Raw genomic sequence first — 19599 nt, forward strand, 5'->3', positions numbered from 1 at the left:
CACAGGAGCACAGGAGTACCTAGAAAAAAATTGCTCCATTGCATGCTGAAAGACTTCACTGTCAGAATTTATCCCAAATGGCATTCTCAAAAATCTGTACCTGCCAAAAAGAGTACTGAACGTAATAAGTAGTGAAGATTTATTGTCAAGCAAACTTTTCCAAAATGAATTCTTTGCATCTAAAACAGAAAAATCAGTGGCATCTGGCATCAGAGCTGACTTGTTCGACTGTAGGCATTGGATGATGAGGTCTTTTCAGTGCCTTGTTCAAATCTCATGGATCAATACATATTCTGATATCATCTGAGCTTTTCTTATGAGCTACCACCATGGAAGATACCCCATTCAGTCTGAGCTACCACCATGGAAGATACCCCATTCAGTCTGAGCTACCACCATGGAAGATACCCCATTCAGTATGAGCCACCACCATGGAAGATACCCCATTCAGTATGAGCCACCACCATGGAAGATACCCCATTCAGTCTGAGCTACCACCATGGAAGATACCCCATTCAGTCTGAGCTACCACCATGGAAGATACCCCATTCAGTCTGAGCTACCACCATGGAAGATACCCCATTCAGTCTGAGCTACCACCATGGAAGATACCCCATTCAGTCTGAGCTACCACCATGGAAGATACCCCATTCAGTCTGAGCTACCACCATGGAAGATACCCCATTCAGTCTGAGCCACCACCATGGAAGATACCCCATTCAGTCTGAGCTACCACCATGGAAGATATCCCATTCAGTCTGAGCTACCACCATGGAAGATACCCCATTCAGTCTGAGCTACCTCCATGGAAGATACCCCATTCAGTCTGAGCCACCACCATGGAAGATACCCCATTCAGTATGAGCCACCACCATGGAAGATACCCCATTCAGTCTGAGCCACCACCATGGAAGATACCCCATTCAGTCTGAGCTACCACCATGGAAGATACCCCATTCAGTATGAGCCACCACCATGGAAGATACCCCATTCAGTCTGAGCTACCACCATGGAAGATACCCCATTCAGTCTGAGCTACCACCATGGAAGATACCCCATTCAGTCTGAGCTACCACCATGGAAGATACCCCATTCAGTATGAGCCACCACCATGGAAGATACCCCATTCAGTATGAGCCACCACCATGGAAGATACCCCATTCAGTCGGTTCTTCAACTGGACAAATGACACCTTGCTGCACCACTTTGTCTAGCTCGGCTTTGACTCTGTACTGTATAACTACTAGAACATTCCAGGCTGGTCTGACTACTGGGGTGACATCTGGGTCTAACATCATGGAGTACACAACTGGAAGCTTGCCTAGTTTGTCTTCAAAAAGATCAGCATAGGTAGAAAAAACATACTGGATGAAATTTGAAATTAGAGCAGTAGTCTTTTAAACTAACTTATTGGACTTCCTTATTAAATGAAAACAGTCACATTTTCAAACTGTCTCTGAGCCCTAATAATGACTGGATGTGCCTTTTGACCAAATAAAATAACAAGTCGTAGCTTTTCCCAGCAGAACAACATGAAAGTACTACTGAGCCCTCGGTTTGAATCTCTTCACCACCACAAGCAACAAGCTTTGCACATTTTGCCAAATCAAGCTTCTCACTAGCACATACTCTTTGAACCTGTGTCATCTTAGAGCTCTATGGAAGACCCATTTACCCAAGCAATACAAAATACTTCATTCTTTGCCCTTAAATCTACTGCATTGACTGTTTCATGAACCACTGACACACCATCAACATAAAGAGTAGGGTTGCAGCTTTCCAAATGATCAGCTTGTTTCTTTGAATGTTGTTCGTCTTTGTTTGTCTTTTTGGCTTTTCCTGGTTAGGGGTCGCCACAGCAGAACTCCGGTCCGCTAATGACTGGCAGTCGATTTTTATGGTGCCGAGTTGCCAGCCCGACGCCCAACATTCAGCGAAGGCACGCCCATTTACACATGTCTTTCGGAGGCCACTCGACTGCGGGGCGGACATGCAGACTCCACATAGAAGGCACTCCATCCGAAAATCGAACAGGAGAACCTTTTGCTGTGATGTAACAACACTACCTTTAATAAAAGAATGTGAGCCTTTTGATTTGTAAAACCTTTTGAAATTATTCCACTTATTGCATTTGTGGCATTGCTGACCAAAAGCTAAACATTTTTCCATTTTTAGGCTCATGACGTACTCCACAATTATGACAGCTGGTTATGAAACTGGGTGGGGGCACATGGTTTGAGTTTGCTGACTGACTCTTATGCTTCACTGAGACAGTGCAGTTTCCACAGCATACCTTGGAACTTGCTAGAAAGCTGCTATGGGGTTTCCTTGTGAGTGTTGCAGGGTTTACAGTTGCAGCCATGTGCTTGGGCCTGTTTCTGTTAACCATGTACTGCATACTATCAACATAGGCTTTAAAAGTTACTGGAAGCATGCATCTCTCATTTGTAAGCACATTTGTTGTTTTTCTGTGAGGTCATAAATCTGACAAATATCAATGTCCTTATTCAAAGTTAAATCACTGTCACAAAGCAAAATCTTTCTCACAGCATCATCTTTAATACCACACATAAGTCTGTCTTTTATCAGCTCATCCTTTAAATCACCAAATCTGCACATTTTAGCCTTGTTTCTCAAATCAGTTATACATGTTGTAAAAGTTTCACCAGGCTTTTGATCCCTTGTATAAAATAAGTGCCTTTCCACTGTAATATTAATTTGGGACTTACACATTTCTATAAATTTACATTTTAAGCACTCGAGGTCCTCCCTTGACCCAGCTGGTACAACTATATAATGGTCCCCCCCCCGCAAAGACAGCAAATTCATACCGAAATGAACACTCCCTTTCTATGGCTTCTGACCCAGCTAAATTAAGCAGAATAAATGCCTTTGTATGGTCATCTTTATCAGAAAATGCAGCCTGTATGAAAATGTCATACTCCTGCTCAAACACTCTCCAGTTCTCTGCAATATTATTATCAAACACAAGTGGAGATGGTTTCTGAAATCTGTCTGCCATGCCAAAAAATTATAGTAAAACATACTGAAAATATGGCCCTTGTAATTATGTATGAAGATGTACGCAGGCAGCAATTGTAATAACATTCAAATGTACAATAAAGTCTTAGAAATGCTTTATTTTGTGAAATATGCACTGTAATGAATGTATTATGTGAAATAACTGTACTGTAATACTGCACAAACATGCAACCACTTCATGTACTTCAAACAACTCGAATAATGATTAATGTGAAAAGTAGTGCTTAGAAAAAAAAAGTGGTTATTTCCCTTATTTTATCCCTTTTATGTGATTTGAACTTTATTTCAAACATTTTCTGTATTTATTTTGAATATTTCTGTTAATATATCATAATATCAGATATTTCTGTTACTTAGAAATTCATTTAGAGTATTCTGAATGCCTTGTTTCATATTTTGTGAATAAGAAATAGCTTGAGCAAGTTTTAATACCTGACATTCATTTCTGACCTGTTTTGTAAGTTATGCATGCAGTAGAGATGATTCACTCCTTTATATTCCTCCAGTGTTAACTGAGTGCCTCTTGGTCTTGAACTGAAGAATATGGCTTCCCTTCTGACTCCATGCCTGTTTTAGACATGCCTCTTCTGACACCATGTCGCTTGTCCCTCTTAACATAGATGACGATCAGGCGGGGTAATTCATTTATATGCTTTATTACATAGAAACACACCAGGATGGGTAGCAACTTTACAAAAATATAAACAAACTGATTAACTGGTAGGCTACACAGACATACATGCTTACATCTCAACAGCTTACTACAAAACGGCAGTCAGGTTCGCACGTGCTCATTTTATACACTTGTGCAAGCCCCTAGAAAGCTTCTTAAAGTTGTACACACACACTGATCTACAACCCTGAACTGCCAAAGTAGTATTTTTTTACAGAATGCCTTGAGTGTGTTAGATGCCATATTCAAATCCAGAACAATCAGTTTTACTGTACACCAAAAGGGCATTTACATTCATTATTCAAACCAATCTCCTAGTTCAGACAGTTTTTAAAACTTTACCATGAAGGTTGATCACAAAAGAAAAAATGTGTGTCATTTAAATTATACATTCTGAAAAGGAGTTAGGAGCTTGAATTTATTTTTAAAATGTCATCTAACTCCATCTGCTAAAGATAAGCATGCCTTCTTATGATCACCTGCATATTATAACAGATCTCAAGTTGCATTGTTTTGCAATATCCTGTTTTGTATCCTGATACATGACTGCACCCTTCCCAACTTCTCTTTCACCATATTGTCCAACTAACCATTTGGAATGCAGGAAAGACGTTCTGTCGTCATAGCATTTCTTAGCTACTTTATTTGTCATTTGTCTGCTATACACTTCATCTTCATGTACATCAACAAATGACAATAATAAATACTTGTTTTGTACAGTCTCATTTTGGTACTTTTGACCTGAACAAATTACAAGCTTCGTCAGCATTTATCCTACTGCATTTTTATATTTGTAGTACAGGATAGGTGAATTGTATTTGAAAATGCTGTTGTTATCATTTCCCTGTTCCACAAAACACATGCAAGAACATTTTTTCCAGAATAATGGCTTAACATTTTTCAACTTTTAGATCATCAGCTAATTTTCTAGTTAGCTACACTAAAAGAAAGTAAGAGAAAAACATAAAAATGGAAGGAGCCAAAGGGGTTAACAGAGTTTTATAAAGACAGGAAGAGAAACATTGGCTAATAAAAAGTTTTATTAGTAAATAAGACAGGTAGGTACACTGACATAAGGGCAAACAGAAAATACAGATCAGAGAAATGCACACGGTCAACCAGACACAAAAGTAAAGGGTTATGTAAAGCATTGTTGAAGAGAGTTAACCACTAGCCATAAGTAAAACAAACAAACAAGCAAAAAAAACACATTTATTTGTATTTGGCATTATTTTAGTTACTGAAAGTTGTCTCTGAGGAGCTCCAGTTTCTGAAACATTTAAAGTATACATCACAGCCCTGTACTTTAACAGTGTTCAACAACTTACGTCAGCAGAACAAGGAATACGTCGGAAAGCTTCAATGGCAGCTAGTCGTATTTCGGATGGGTTTGTTTGGGAAGATGCACAGTTACTTAGAGTGGCGGTCAAAGAGGCAGCAGCTTGTCCCGCATTTCCAATTGCTTTCAGTGCCAGCTGCACCTAAAATCAGATAACAATAAGAGAAACACATAAATTACTGACAGCCTGTGTAATGATTCTGCCTAATTTAGTCAGCCTGCAGTAGTCCCATAAACTTAGCTTACTCTTTGGCAATGTTGTGTATTCTTGATTATGAAGATTGTATTTAAACTGCTAAATGTATTTTTAATTTAAATTTTTTTACCCTCCCTCAAGACCAATAAACATGCTTACACAAACATTCCTACCTAACTCAAGTTTGGGAGGCCAAATTACCCTAGAAAATAATAAAAATAAATTATTTATGCATATTGCAAACTCAGAAATATTTACCATGGCACTAGGTTATAGAAATAGGTGGCACCTAGTAAATTAGCAAGGTAAAGCGCTCTCAGCTACAACACTAACAGTGCAGCTTTAGCTAGCATCTTGAATGCTTAAAATCCAATCAGGTGAGTCATGACTGAAAGTGTAGATATCAGCTGTGTGTCATCTCCATGGCAAAAAGATATTGCCCTACTGACACCCCATGCAATCTACCTTAGGTTAGGGGGCTCAAGAGCTGGCTCACTCTCCTAAGGAGAAGAGGTACAGGTGGAACCCCACAGCAAAAGCTCAATCTGGGTAAGGACCAGAATTGCAGCCCTCACTCTAAAGGCATAAGAAGTACAAGCTTATTAAACAGTGCACATACTGTAGCTGGTGGTACACTTGTAAAGAAGCATGCGGTCACAAAGGCCCAGAGTAACAAGTAATACACCTAATACAGGTTGTTTTATGAGCTTTCAGAAAATATCTATTAAACCCTGATACAGGACAACCACAGTTTCTGGTTCTCACCACCTTCTTCCAGTGTCCTAGGGCACCTGGAGGATGAATGGACAGATAATTGTGTGCCCCCAGTCCCCTACTTATTAAAGGAGGTCTGGTCTCCTACCTCAGATACAGAATGGTTCATAAGTCCACAGAGAGATACCAGGTAATCAGTCCTCAGACCATTAACAGCCTAGCCAGAATGTCCAGCCATCAACAGTAACCTCCTGCCTCTCAAAAAAGGCTAAGGCAAGACAGCCAGTTTGAAAGTGCCCATCTAATTGTTGGGGTTAGTTTTTAATGCACTTAGTATACTACGTTTAATATGCAAAGGCAGGATATTCCATATGTACAGTATACTCTGGTATAAGAACCTGTCATGTCATCATGTCCTATTAATATGTTGGTAGAGACTGAGATACTTTTGTATGCGCATATGGGGAACCATTTATTCTATGAAGATATAATAGCTCTACGAGGTTCAGATCTCTCATGGTCCAAAAGGAGAAACACAGACCACTGCAGTTGAGTCTATATGAAAGAGAATATACAGTGAGGGTGGACAACTGCTGTGAATAAATAAGGGGCCCGTGACCAATGACATTTTTAGTTAAGAACCACTGAAGTCTCACCAGATGTGTGATAGGTTTGTGGGGGAACTAAAGTGTGGAACTAAAGTGTGCTAGCCTGTGTAGCTAATTTATCACTGTCTCTGCATTTTCTGTGTATTTCTGCAAAAAAAACAAAAAAATAATCCTTGTTTTCCCGCCTTCCTCGACTAGTTTAGGCCAGTTTACAGGCATTGCTGTATTCTGGAATGTGGTGTAGTTCCTGTGTTGTCCATTACCTTACTTGGATAGAAGGAAGTTTCTTTGCTCACCAGTGGGAGTTGAGAGCCTTGAGCAGCCTACCTGTCCTTGGGGGAAGTGACCTCAGCACAAGAAGCTGTTAGTAATTGGTTGTTTGGGACCATTCCTAGCTCTTTTGTAGTTCACTGCTTAAAATCCGCCTCTAGGCATTTTTTTTTCTGGCTATACTGCTCAGACAAGCTCCACGTGGGTTTAAAGAGTGGTCCTAGCAGCAAGGAACTCGAAAAAGCGACTACCTTCTGGATTTAAGTATCTTTGCTTTTTTTTCACTGAAAATAGCTTCTGCTGCTTACTTTGAACTAGCCTGAACTGTTTTTTTACTGATTACTGCATTTATTTTAAAATCTGCACTTAAAGTTACATTATTCGAGTTTAGTCGAAAGTTTGCTTGTTTGTTTGTTTAATTGAACTATGGAGAAGCCCACTAAAGTGTGCTAGCCTGTGTAGCTAATTTATCACTGTGTCTGCATTTTCTGTGTATTTCTGCAAAAAGAAAAAACAAAAAAACACAAAAATAATCCTTGTTTTCCTGCCTTTCTCGACTAGTTTAGACCAGTATACAGGCATTGCTGTATTCTGGGCTGTGGTGTAGTTCCTGTGTTGTCTATTACCTTACTTGGATAGAAGGAAGTTTCTTTGCTCACCAGTGGGAGTGGGGAGCCTTGAGCAGCCTACCTGTCCTTGGGGGAAGTGACCTCAGCACAAGAAGCTGTTAGTAATTGGTTGTTTGGGACCATTCCTAGCTCTTTTGTAGTTCACTGCTTAAAATCCGCCTCTGGGTGTTTTTTTCTGGCTATACTGCTCAGACAAGCTCCACGTGGGTTTACAGAGTGGTCCTAGCAGCAAGGAACTCGAAAAAGCGACTACCTTCTGGATTTAAGTATCTTTGCTTTTTTTTTCACTGAAAATAGCTTCTGCTGCTTACTTTGAACTAGCCTGAACTGTTTTTTACTGATTACTGCATTTATTTTAAAATCTGCACTTAAAGTTACATTTAGTCGAATTTAGTCGAAAGTTTGCTTGTTTGTTTGTTTAATTGAACTGTGGAGGCTGCCCACTAAAGTGTGCTAGCCTGTATAGCTAATTTATCACTGTCTCTGCATTTTCTGTGTATTTCTGCAAAAAAAAAAAACAAAAAAACACAAAATAATCCTTGTTTTCCCGCCTTTCTCGACTAGTTTAGACCAGTATACAGGCATTGCTGTATTCTGGGCTGTGGTGTAGTTCCTGTGTTGTCCATTACCTTACTTGGATAGAAGGAAGTTTCTTTGCTCACCAGTGGGAGTGGGGAGCCTTGAGCAGCCTACCTGTCCTTGGGGGAAGTGACCTCAGCACAAGAAGCTGTTAGTAATTGGTTGTTTGGGACCATTCCTAGCTCTTTTGTAGTTCACTGTTTAAAATCCGCGTTTGCACGGCTTTGCGCGGTCGTGCGCATAGCGCAGCGCCGGTTAAACAAGGTTAAAGTTGGTTAAACTTTTTCTGGCTCCGCCAAGTCTGCTGTTCAATTTTTCCCTTAGAACTGTTCTACTTGCAATCTAAAGAGCATATACTCTATCTGAAAATCTCAACACTTGCTCCTAAAGCATTTTGTATACAGGTAAAGCACTCTTAAACAAACGAAAAGTACTTCATTCACCTAAATTCTGTTGAGTACCCATTTCCCTATAGGTCCTTTCTCACTCAGTTACACAGCAATCTTTTTCACTATTTCTAGCATGTCGAAGGGTCAGTTGCTGGCGTCCTCTCCTGTTCAGCTGGTGAATCTGGGAATCTTGAGGCAATGTTACACTTGCCTCATGTACACAGACAACCCTCTCCTCCTCCCAACAAATACAAATATATGCGAGAGATGCAACTATATAGCCAAACTGGAGGCTGAGCTCTCTCAATTCAGTACTGGCAAGACCAGTCAGGAGGAGAAGGTAACCACGCACACCACAAACCCAGTCTCACATAGAACTATCACAACTGCAAACCAAACACATAAACACACAAAAACATACTCGGAGGCGCTGATTAAAAATCTACCAAAACAACAGAGGCCTCCAAAGCAGACACCCAAGCAACCACCACCTCAAGACATAGCACATGCAACACAAAGTTTACAAAGTCAGTGTGCTAAACAGTCACAGCCCTTAAGACCAAACAACATGCCAGACACACTTGTAATAGGTGACTCCATAGTCAGGCACACTGACGTCCCGCTCACCAGACTGAACAAGGAGAGGGTCACAGTAAGCTGCCTGTCGGGAGCTAGAATCCGCCATATAACACAAGCACTCAGGTCACTCCACAGCAAGTACAAATATGACTCAGTCATTGTACATGCCGGTGTGAATGACCTGAGACGTACCTCCCTGGACTACATGAAAAGAGACATAGAGGAGCTCTCTGATTATGTAGCCCAGGCCGGTATGACCCTGACCCTGAGCAGCATCTTACCCTCACCAAGAATGATGCCACAGTACAAAGACAAAATGATCAGTTTTAACAATTGGCTTAATTACTGGTGTCATTCTAAGGGGATCCAGTGTCTGTCTGCTTGGGATGACATGCTTGACAATCCACGCTGCTTTGCAAGGGATGGCTTGCACCTGTCACCCCTGGGCTTCCGGATATTGGCCAAGGCTCTTGCCACCCCCATAGTGCCTTTTTTAGGCAAGGCTCAAATGACAAATCTACCTCCCTAGAAAACACAAGTGGAAAAAAACTAAGGGTAATGCTGCTTAATGCCAGAAGTCTAAACCTCAAAATGCACGCCCTCGAAGCCCTCCTCAGTATGGAGAACATTGATGTCTGTGCAGTGACTGAAACCTGGTTCAAGGCTCCTGAGAGCACCCCAGCACTATCAGGTTTTACCTCATATCATGCCTTCCGGCCCCAAAACTTGGACCGAACCACAAAAGGAGAGGGAGTATCCATTTTCATCAAAGATACCCACACCTCCAGGTTAGTGGCAACGCACGAAGCATCGGAGACTATCCAGGTGCAACTAACCATAGGCAAAACTGCCTTACAGTTTGTAGCATGCTACAGACCACCCTCTCAAACTCAGGAACCCCACACAGCCTTCCTGAAGACACTGGAGAGTATGAATGTCTCTCCAAATACCATCATTTTGGGAGACTTCAACTACCCAAACATAGACTGGGAACATTACTCAAGCCCCAACACCCTAGCCCAAAGGTTCCTAGAATTCATAAACTCAGATGTAATGGAACAACTAGTCACCATTCTCACAAGAGGAGACAATATACTAGACCCGATCATCACAAACATGGGGACAAAATGCTCCACACCGGAAGTACATCCCTCTTTGGTAAGATCAGACCACAAATTAATCTCACTGGAAATCCACATCCCGCCCCCACCCCCTGCTCAAAAGACCACAGTGAAGAACTTCTCAACAGCAAACTTCACACTTCATAAGACTAAAGTGGTATCTTTCAAGGCCCCTGGGCCAGTGGAAACCACAACCCACACTGCTGAATCTTTTGCAAATGCCTTCTACGGGCACCTTCAAGAATGCATGGATCATGCAATCCCAAATAAAACCAAGACCCATTCCCCCAAAGGCAGGCACCCGGTCTGGTGGACCCCAGCCATAAACAAACTTTACAACAGGAGGTGGAAGCTACTACATGACAGAGCAAAATCCCTAAAAGGGAAGGCATCTCTGATCAGTACTAGCAAAAAACTACGATCACTCATAAAATCATCCAAGGCCAACTTTGAGAGAAAAATCGCAAAAGACACAAAAGACAATCACAAGGCCTTCTTTAGCTATGTTAGAAACCTGGGTGGAAACTCCCAGATATGCTCAGAGTTAGTCCAAAATGACACAAAATACACTGAACCCACTGACATTGCCAACATTCTGGCAGACAGGTTCAGTGCAAATTTCTCCTCCCTCCCCCAAAAGGAGAAATAACTATCCCAGCAGAGTGTAGCCTCCCTAACATCTCAGATGCCCAGGTGAGAGCCGCCCTCTCTAAAGCTAAAAACACAGCATCAATGGGACCGGATGGTGTCCCGGGCTGTGTGTTACATGAACTCCAAGAGGAACTAAACCCACACATAAGGCTGCTGTTTAATCTTAGCCTTACTACAGGATACGTACCCAAAGAGTGGCGTACGGCAACAGTGGTCCCACTTCACAAAGGCGGTGCTTCTACGGACCCTGGAAATTACCGCCCCATAAGCTGGTCTGCAAAGCTATGGAGAGGATCATTAGGGAACTCATAAACAAAGACATTGGGGACCTAGAGACATTGGATCCTACCCAATTTGGCTTTGTCAAGGGCAGATCCTGCCTTTTGAACTTGGTCGACTTTTTTGAAACAGTCACTAAGGCCATTAATGAGGGCAAGGCAGTTCACACAGCCTACCTTGACCTTGCAAAAGCCTTTGACACAATACCCCACTCGGGCATCATAGACAAACTCACCAGCTTAAATATAAACCCATATGTCACAAGATGGGTTGCAAACTGGCTCAAGGACAGAACTCACAGGGTCAGAGTTGCTGGAGCTATGTCAGACTCTAAGCCAGTCACAAGCGGTGTCCCACAGGGCTCAGTCCTGGGACCCCTCTTGTTCGGCATTTATTTTTCCGAGGTACAGGCAAACATAGGAGGATTGTGGCTGACAAAGTTCGCAGATGACTGCAAACTGGGCGCCATAATTGATACTCCAGCGGACACAAACATCCTTCAGAGAGGCCTCATAGAAAAGGATAATTGGTGCCAGAGCCATGGCCTTAGGCTGAACACCAAAAAATGTATAGTCATACCCTTTGGGAAAAACAAGGTACCGACAAATTACCACATAGGTGGTAATCCATTAAATACGGAAGAGGTAATCAGGGACCTAGGGACCCAGGTTGACAGTAACCTCTCATTTGACACTCACATTGCCAAAGTGGTTAGGAAGACCTTCTATATTGCCCACCTTATCATGAAGGGTTTCACATCTAGATCAAGAGAGGTCATTGTGCCCCTGTACTCTTCTCTTATCAGGCCAATGATTGAGTACAATGCCCCATTTGGGATGTATCTCACCCGACACCTGCAGCAGTTGGAAAGACCCCAAAAGTTCCTCACCAAGAGGGTAAAGGGTCTTAAACATATGTCATATGCTGCCCGACTGAAAAAACTCCAGCTCTATTCAGTCGCATACCGCCTACTCAGAGGTGATCTGTGCCTGACGTACAAGGCCATGTCCAATCCTGAATTAATGGACATGCTCCACCTCAGAAAAATCCAAATCCATCAGAGCCACGAGATCAAGTGACCTAAACCTCAACACAGAAATAAATAGAATGTGCTGGAGGGACAGATTCATAACCCAGAGGCTCCCTACACTCTGGAACAGAATCCCAGTCCATGTTAGGCAGAGCCCCTCAACTCTATTCAAGAGAAATCTCGACGAGTGGATGGGAGATCGTAGGTTTACCCCGGGGGTCATCTCTGTGTCACTACTAGACAGAGGCATAGTAAACTAAACCCTAAAAGGGCATAGTATTCTCATCCTAAGGGGTGGTGTAAGCCACATACACTCTGGCTAGGCTTATAAATGCCCTAGGGCAGATAGCCTAGTACGAACCTATGAACCTATAATAATGGGACAGATAAGAGGTAAGTACAGTGCGAGTAAGACTTCTTATGTTTTAATGAGATGCTCTTGGACATCAGTTGGGCCAGATAGAAGAATGTTTTATTATTTATTTATTTTATTTTACATTTGTTGACCAGACTAGTCTGGCTGGATATATGTCCATTTTCAGCAGAGGCCCGAGGAGAAAAGCTCCACTATATACTAGTGCCAAACATAAAAAAGGTACTTAAAAACAGCACAGTAGGATAAAAATATTATAGGCATGTAAAAAAGAGCTAGTTAGCTTAGTAATAGTATAGAAGGAAATACAACAGAATATAATAAAACCGTGAGGATTCCTAGTTCTATAATCTTAACCATGCTTATTATTATTAATAATTATTATAATTAATAATAATAAGCATGTTATAATACTAATGTTGAAGGAGAGAAAATAGTGACCCACCCGAGTCTATAGAAATATATACAGTATTTACAATAATGATAACACTTTTAGTGCCAGGGCACTATTTTTAAGAAACAGAAAGTTCCACAGGGAGCAAGATATAGGTTTAAAATAGAAAGGATAGATGACTGGTTGTAAAAATGTATCAAGTAGAAAGAGAAAAAGGTGTTTTATGAAAATTAAAATGGAAGTGAAATTCAAGGTGAGCTACAGAGGGGGGTAGCGCTAGTGATCGTGACAAGTAGAAGAGTGGAGTACAGAACTGTAAGGAGAGTAGGAATGCTGAGGTCAGTCAGGATTAGAGCAAGGACATAGCCAGTGAGATTTGAAATAGTTCCTTAGTTGTTTCTTGAAAAGTTGTGCTGAGCCTAGAGTGGTCAGTTCTATGGGAAGTTTATTCCAGTGTGAGCCAATAACATTTGTAAACAAGGAGTCACCAGCTTTATTGTGTGATTTGAGAGTCACAACTAGTAGTTTGTTAGCTGAACGAAGTGAAATAAGATTCTTGTAAGGGGCAATAAGGTTATTAAGTATGGGTGTATTAGTAGGGTAATGGAGTATTTTAAAGGTAATAACTAGTTGATGTAGGAGAATAAGACTTTGTAGTTCTAGCCTGCCGAGCTTTTTGAGATTAACACAATGGTGGGTTCGAAATGGGGAGCCTGAGGCAAACCTGGCAATGCTATGGTAGGCTGTGGCAAGTTTTTGAAGGTTAGATTTTGACAGGTTCATAAGAGATGGAGAGGCATACAATAACGTAGAGATGAGATGAGTTTGGGCAAGAGACACTCTGGTGCTAGGAGTAAGAAAGGGTTTGAGTCTATAGAGGGCACCTATCTTTTTATTAACTGTTTTAATGGTTAGGTCAATATGGTAATCAAAGTTTAGTTGATTATCTATTGTAAAGCCTAGAAGTTTAGTGGAACAATCAGGTGAAATGATAGTGCCATTGTTAGACACAATAGAAAAGGAAAAAGGGGCAGACTTAGGGGTTGGGGAGAAGAGTAATAATTTGTTTTTTTGGGGGTTGAGGAGGAGACAGATATTTTGGAACCATTTTTCAGCAGCTGAAAATATTTTTTGGGTCGAAGAATGAAGTACAGCTGGAGATGCAGCAGAACAGATGATAGTTGAATCATCTGCATACTGAATACAAGTGGATGTTGGGAGTGAAGTAGGCAGGTTGTTTATAAATATGGAGAAGAGAAGGGGACCTAAGATGGATCCTTGAGGGACACCGATAATGACTGGGAGCTGAGAGTATAGATGGCTGTCCCATAGGACAGCTTGTTTCCTATCTTTCAAATAAGAGTTGAACCAGTGCAATGCCGAAGAGTCAAGTGAGAAAGATGTCAGAGTGTCAAGTAAAAGTTGATGGTTAACCATATCGAAGGCTTTAGAGAGGTCAAGAAATAAAGAAGAGGAAAATAGGTTGTTATTGCGATTTTTGTTGATGGATCTGTGAAGGAGAGAAGTGCAGTGGACATGCTATGGAAAGGTTGGAAACCATTTTTGGAGTCTGCAAGTAGGCTATTATGTAAAAGATGGTGTAAAAGTTGTTGGTGTATACAGCGTTCCATAATTTTAGATAGAGGTGATAGTAAGGCTATAGGGCGGAAATTACAAAGTTCATTCGTGGTACCTCCTTTATGCAGGGGAATGATATGGGAGACTTTCCAGAGGGAAGGAATAGTTGATTCGGTTATGGTTCTGTTAACTAAGATAGAGACTGGGTATGCTAGTTCTGCTGCTGCTAGCTGCAGATATTCAGCTGGTAGTTGGTCAGCTGAAGGAGTGCATGGTTTAAGTTTTGAGAGTAACTTACGTATATGGGTTGTGGAGACTGTATTAAATTTTAAAGTGGGGGTGTTATTTTGAGGAGAGGCCTTTTGAAGGGAGGTGGGGGGAGTCGTGGTCTTTGCTAGAGTGGTGACTGTTTCTGAGAAGAAGTTGTTGAATATATTGGCTATTGTATTGGGGGGGGTCTGAGCTAAGTTAGCTGGAGTAGGTGTTTTGGTATTCCCTGGGTAGAGCAGTTTATTGATTCCTGACCAGAATTTGTTGGGGTTATGGTTTTGATTTTGTTGATATTGAAGGTAATAATTTTTTTTATCAAGATGGGTGAGTTTCTTTGTAGTATTTCTGAGGTGTTTGAAGTTTTGATGGTCAGTTGGGTTTTTAGTAGATCTCCATTTTGCCCATAGTTTATTCCTTAATAGCATTGTTTTCTTGGTTTCTTTAGAAAGCCATGGGGCAGCTTTGGTTCTTGTTCTAATTAAGCGTGAGGGGGTGTGATGCTCAAGAATTTGGAGGAATGTATTATTAAAATGGGTAACTGCTTCATCAAGTGGGAGGTGTTTTAGAGCTGACCAGTTACATACATTAAGTTCATTAAGGAAAGACGAAAGGTTGAAGTTTTTTTTGTTACATATAGTACGAAAGATAGCTTGCTAGAGATTGTTGTTTTTCTGTTTTGTGATGTAGGTAAGAAGATGGTTTCTGATATTGTCTGGGAATATTCCAGTATTGTATGAGAGGGGATTATTGTTGACCAATATCCAGTCCAGGATGGCTTGTTTATTGGTAGATTTGTGAATCCTAGTTGGGGAGTTTATGGTTTGTTGAAAGCTAAAGAGGTTGAGGTGATGGGTGGGTTTTGGGGAAATGCAGGAGTTCCAATCGATATTGAAGTCTCCTAAGATAATAGTTTCCTGGGGGAAGTAACAGGAGAGCCAGCTAAGTATGTTTTCAAGTGTATTTAGGTTGTTACCAGGAGGGATGTAGGAACATATTATGTATATGGCTTTGCTTTTATTTACTTGGAATTTGCTACAGAGTATAAGGCAACTCCCCCACCCTTTTTGTTCAGACGATCTTTCCTTAAAATGCTATAGCCAGGAGGAATAATTTCATTGTCTTTGGTACCTGGTTTAAGCCAGGTCTCAGTAAGACAGAGGATATCAAATGAGTAGAGGTCAATTAAAGCATGGAGTTGTGTAATTTTATTGTTGATGCTATGAATATTTAGGTGTGCTACTGGCAGGGAGTTAGAAGAGAAAGGAGAGATCACGTTGTTTGTAGCTTGGTTTGAGAGGGTGTGGAGGAGGGAATTGTGTGGACCAGGGTTGGGGTGAATGTCCCCATGTGACAATAAGAGTGATAGAGGGAATGATAATAGTTTCAAATGTTTATAGGGTATTAGGTAGAACTTTCTAGTAGTATGATACTTGTTAAGAAGTATCTTGTGGTAGTGAGGGGGAAGGAAAGGGTAAGATGCCAGGAGGTTAATATAGGTTTGTTTGGCTAGAGGAAGGACAGAGCTTGTGTGTTTATCTAAGCTAGGAGATCTGCTAAGGGTGTGGTGTTCATAGGAAGTAAGTGTATAGTATAGAAGTAGAATGTTACGGAGTAGGGGTAAGAAAAGTGGTTTAAATGTCAGGGGCATGTTTAGTTTGGAGAGCTTAGCAAGGTTGGAAATTAGTAGTGCTTTGATGGTATGGAATTGGGTGTGATAGTAAGAAGGAAGTTGAGAGTTTGTAGGTGTGAATGAGGCTGGAGTTGTGATAGGTTGTGAGGAAATTGGTGGTGTGGCTGAGGAAGTATAAGTTTAAGGTTACTGGGGGTGGGTGGGAATTGGGGGTAGGGTAGGGGAACGGAGTGAGCCCATGAGGGCTAACGGAGCTGGAAACTAGAGAGGGACCAAGGCACAGAAAACAATCAGTGAGAAGTGAAAGAGGCACTATGTTTAGTGCAGGTAATAGTGGACTGTAAGATAAAGTAAAGGGAAAAATATAGGTAGATTGGGAGAGATAGAATAGTCGTTAGGTAGCTAAGTGGGGTAGTAAAGCTGGATATAGTACAGAAAATAGAAAAGGGTTAGGACTAGAAAGATAGCAGGAAAAACATGAACTCTAGTGAGAATAAAGGAGTATATGGGTATCTAGTGAATAGGGCGCCACCTAGTGACCAAGTCTGGAAGAACAAGAGACAGAGCAAGCAAAGAGTTCACAACTGGAATGTGGTGATCTAGAGGAGAGTGCTATCCTAAGAACAAAGGATATAGAAAGAGGGCGAGAGAGGATCAACTTAAAGTTTATTGCACTGGAGACATGATGGTCAAATGACATGCAGCCATCCATAAGGGTGCCCAGACCTCTAATGACAGTGTCATTCTTCAGGGATGTGACATCTATCTACCAAAGAGGACTATACCACATATTTCGGAGGCATATTCCATGTACCACCTGTTTGCATAGTTCAGACAATCATGCAGTACCTTCATGTTGATGGATGTTTACACTTATCAGCACTTTTTTTTTAATCAGAGACATTGCCAGTGGCTTGTAAAGCAGAGAAGTAAATGCCAAATAGGAAGGGATCCAGCAATGAGAAATCCCACTTGGGACATTTTTACTTATAAAGGTTGCAAATGTAATAATGTGTTCGACCTGACAACCACATTGATATCCACCTTTCTCTACATGGATTGATGTTTGGGTTCACCAGTTTGTCAATGATGCCTACATTGGGGATAGTAATGAATGCCTTGTCCATGCCCACGTATGCAGTGTGCACTGAATAACCACCATCTGTTAATTTTGTTTCCCTTTCAAAGAAGTTTACCAGGTTAAGAAGACATGATTCTATCTTTGACAAAGCTAATGCAATGTGTATTCAGAGCTAAGGGATTAATAATGTCTACATTTATGAGGGCAGAAATTATATATGCCATGGCTTTACAAACAAATAACCAAACACAAGTCCATATCCATGTAGTACGGTTAAGCAGTACTTTAATGTAAAACACTTGCAAATCACTATAAAATACTTAGAGCTTTCATCACAGAATAACATGAATTCTTCAAAGTATAACCACACATAATACAGCAACCAATCTAAACCTCCCCATATAATTGCACAATTGTTCACTGCCAAACATCACAATTGCACAGTAAAAACATAGTCAGTTCATAATCATCTCTTCTTTTTCTGACAGCTGCCTTAATTTCTTTTGTAGCTTATTTGGGTGTCTTCCTAAGATGGGGAGTAACTGCCTATAGAAACCTAGCACTTTTTTCCTTTTGTTGTACAGTTTACTTATACAAGTATTCCATCATAAATGTTTATTTTTAATTTTCAGATAAAATTAGGTTAATGTTTTTGTTTTCACTGCGTAATGGTGATGTTCGATTGCTGGTGAGCAATCATGTGACTGTATGGGAGGAGTTCACCATTTTGTGGTGATGGTTAATGGGGAAAAGAATGAGCAAAACCATTCAATACTACAGCAATAACATGGAAGAACATGCTATAATTATATGCAAAAACATTCAATACTACACTAATAACATGGAAGAACATGATATAATTATATGCAAAAACATTCAATACTACACCAATAACATGGAAGAACATGATATAATTATATGCAAAACCATTCAATACTACACCAATAACATGGAAGAACATTATATAACTATATGCAAAACCATTCAATACTACGCCAATAACATGGAAGAACATGATATAATTATATGCAAAAACATTCAATACTACACCAATAACATGGAAGAACATGATATAATTATATGCAAAACCATTCAATACTACACCAATAACATGGAAGAACATTATATAACTATATGCAAAACCATTCAATACTACGCCAATAACATGGAAGAACATGATATAATTATATGCAACACCATTCAATACTACACCAATAACATGGAAGAACATGATATAATTATATGCAAAACCATTCAATACTACACCAATAACATGGAAGAACATGATATAATTATATGCAAAACCATTCAATACTACACCAATAACATGGAAGAACATGATGTAATTATATGCAAAACCATTCAATACTACACCAATAACATGGAAGAACATGATATAATTATATGCAAAACCATTCAATACTACACCAATAACATGGAAGAGCATGATATAAGTATATTCAAAACCATTCAATACTACACCAATAACATGGAAGAACATGATATAATTATATGCAAAACCATTCAATACTACACCAATAACATGGAAGAGCATGATATAATTATATGCAAAACCATTCAATACTACACCAATAACATGGAAGAGCATGATATAATTATATGCAAAAGCATTCAATACTACACCAATAACATGGAAGAACATGATAAAATTATATGCAAAAACATTCAATACTACACCAATAACATGGAAGAACATGATATAATTATATGCAAAACCATTCAATACTACACCAATAACATGGAAGAACATGATATAATTATATGCAAAACCATTCAATACTACACCAATAACATGGAAGAACATGCTATAATTATATGACGTGTGGCCTGATAGGGCAAAGAAAAGTCCTTCTTATTAACGGTATGATTTTGCCTGAATTTTATCACCCATCTCACATTCCCTCTATAAGGAAGGTGCAGAAAGGCAACAACTGGGCAGTAAAATGTGTATATATTAAGAAACAGAAGGATCTGAGCTCAACAGAAAACAGAATATGGAATAAAAATAAAACTGAATGGAGGATATTTTCCTGCAACAGCTTTATTTACAACTTGTCTTTTTTGTAATACCTGATCTTGAAAAAACACACCTAATGTATCACAAGACCTACAGCTGAACATCTAACTTGCAAATGCTGCACTGAGAATAATCA

General features: G+C 40.3%; 1 protein-coding gene across 1 annotated transcript in view; it reads right to left on the reverse strand.

Moving 5' to 3' along the window:
• LOC122816127 (vitellogenin-like) overlaps window positions 1-19599 on the reverse strand; it is a 278394-nt gene that overhangs the window by 111322 nt on the left and 147473 nt on the right. Inside the window, exon 3 of the mRNA XM_044088886.1 lies at window positions 5044-5196. Coding sequence (XP_043944821.1) covers window positions 5044-5196 — 153 coding nt within the window. The remainder of the gene's footprint in view (window positions 1-5043; window positions 5197-19599) is intronic.

This window comes from Protopterus annectens, chromosome 12.part0, assembly GCF_019279795.1.
Source record: "Protopterus annectens isolate FY-2018-M chromosome 12.part0, PAN1.0, whole genome shotgun sequence".
Lineage (NCBI taxonomy): Eukaryota > Metazoa > Chordata > Ceratodontiformes > Protopteridae > Protopterus > Protopterus annectens.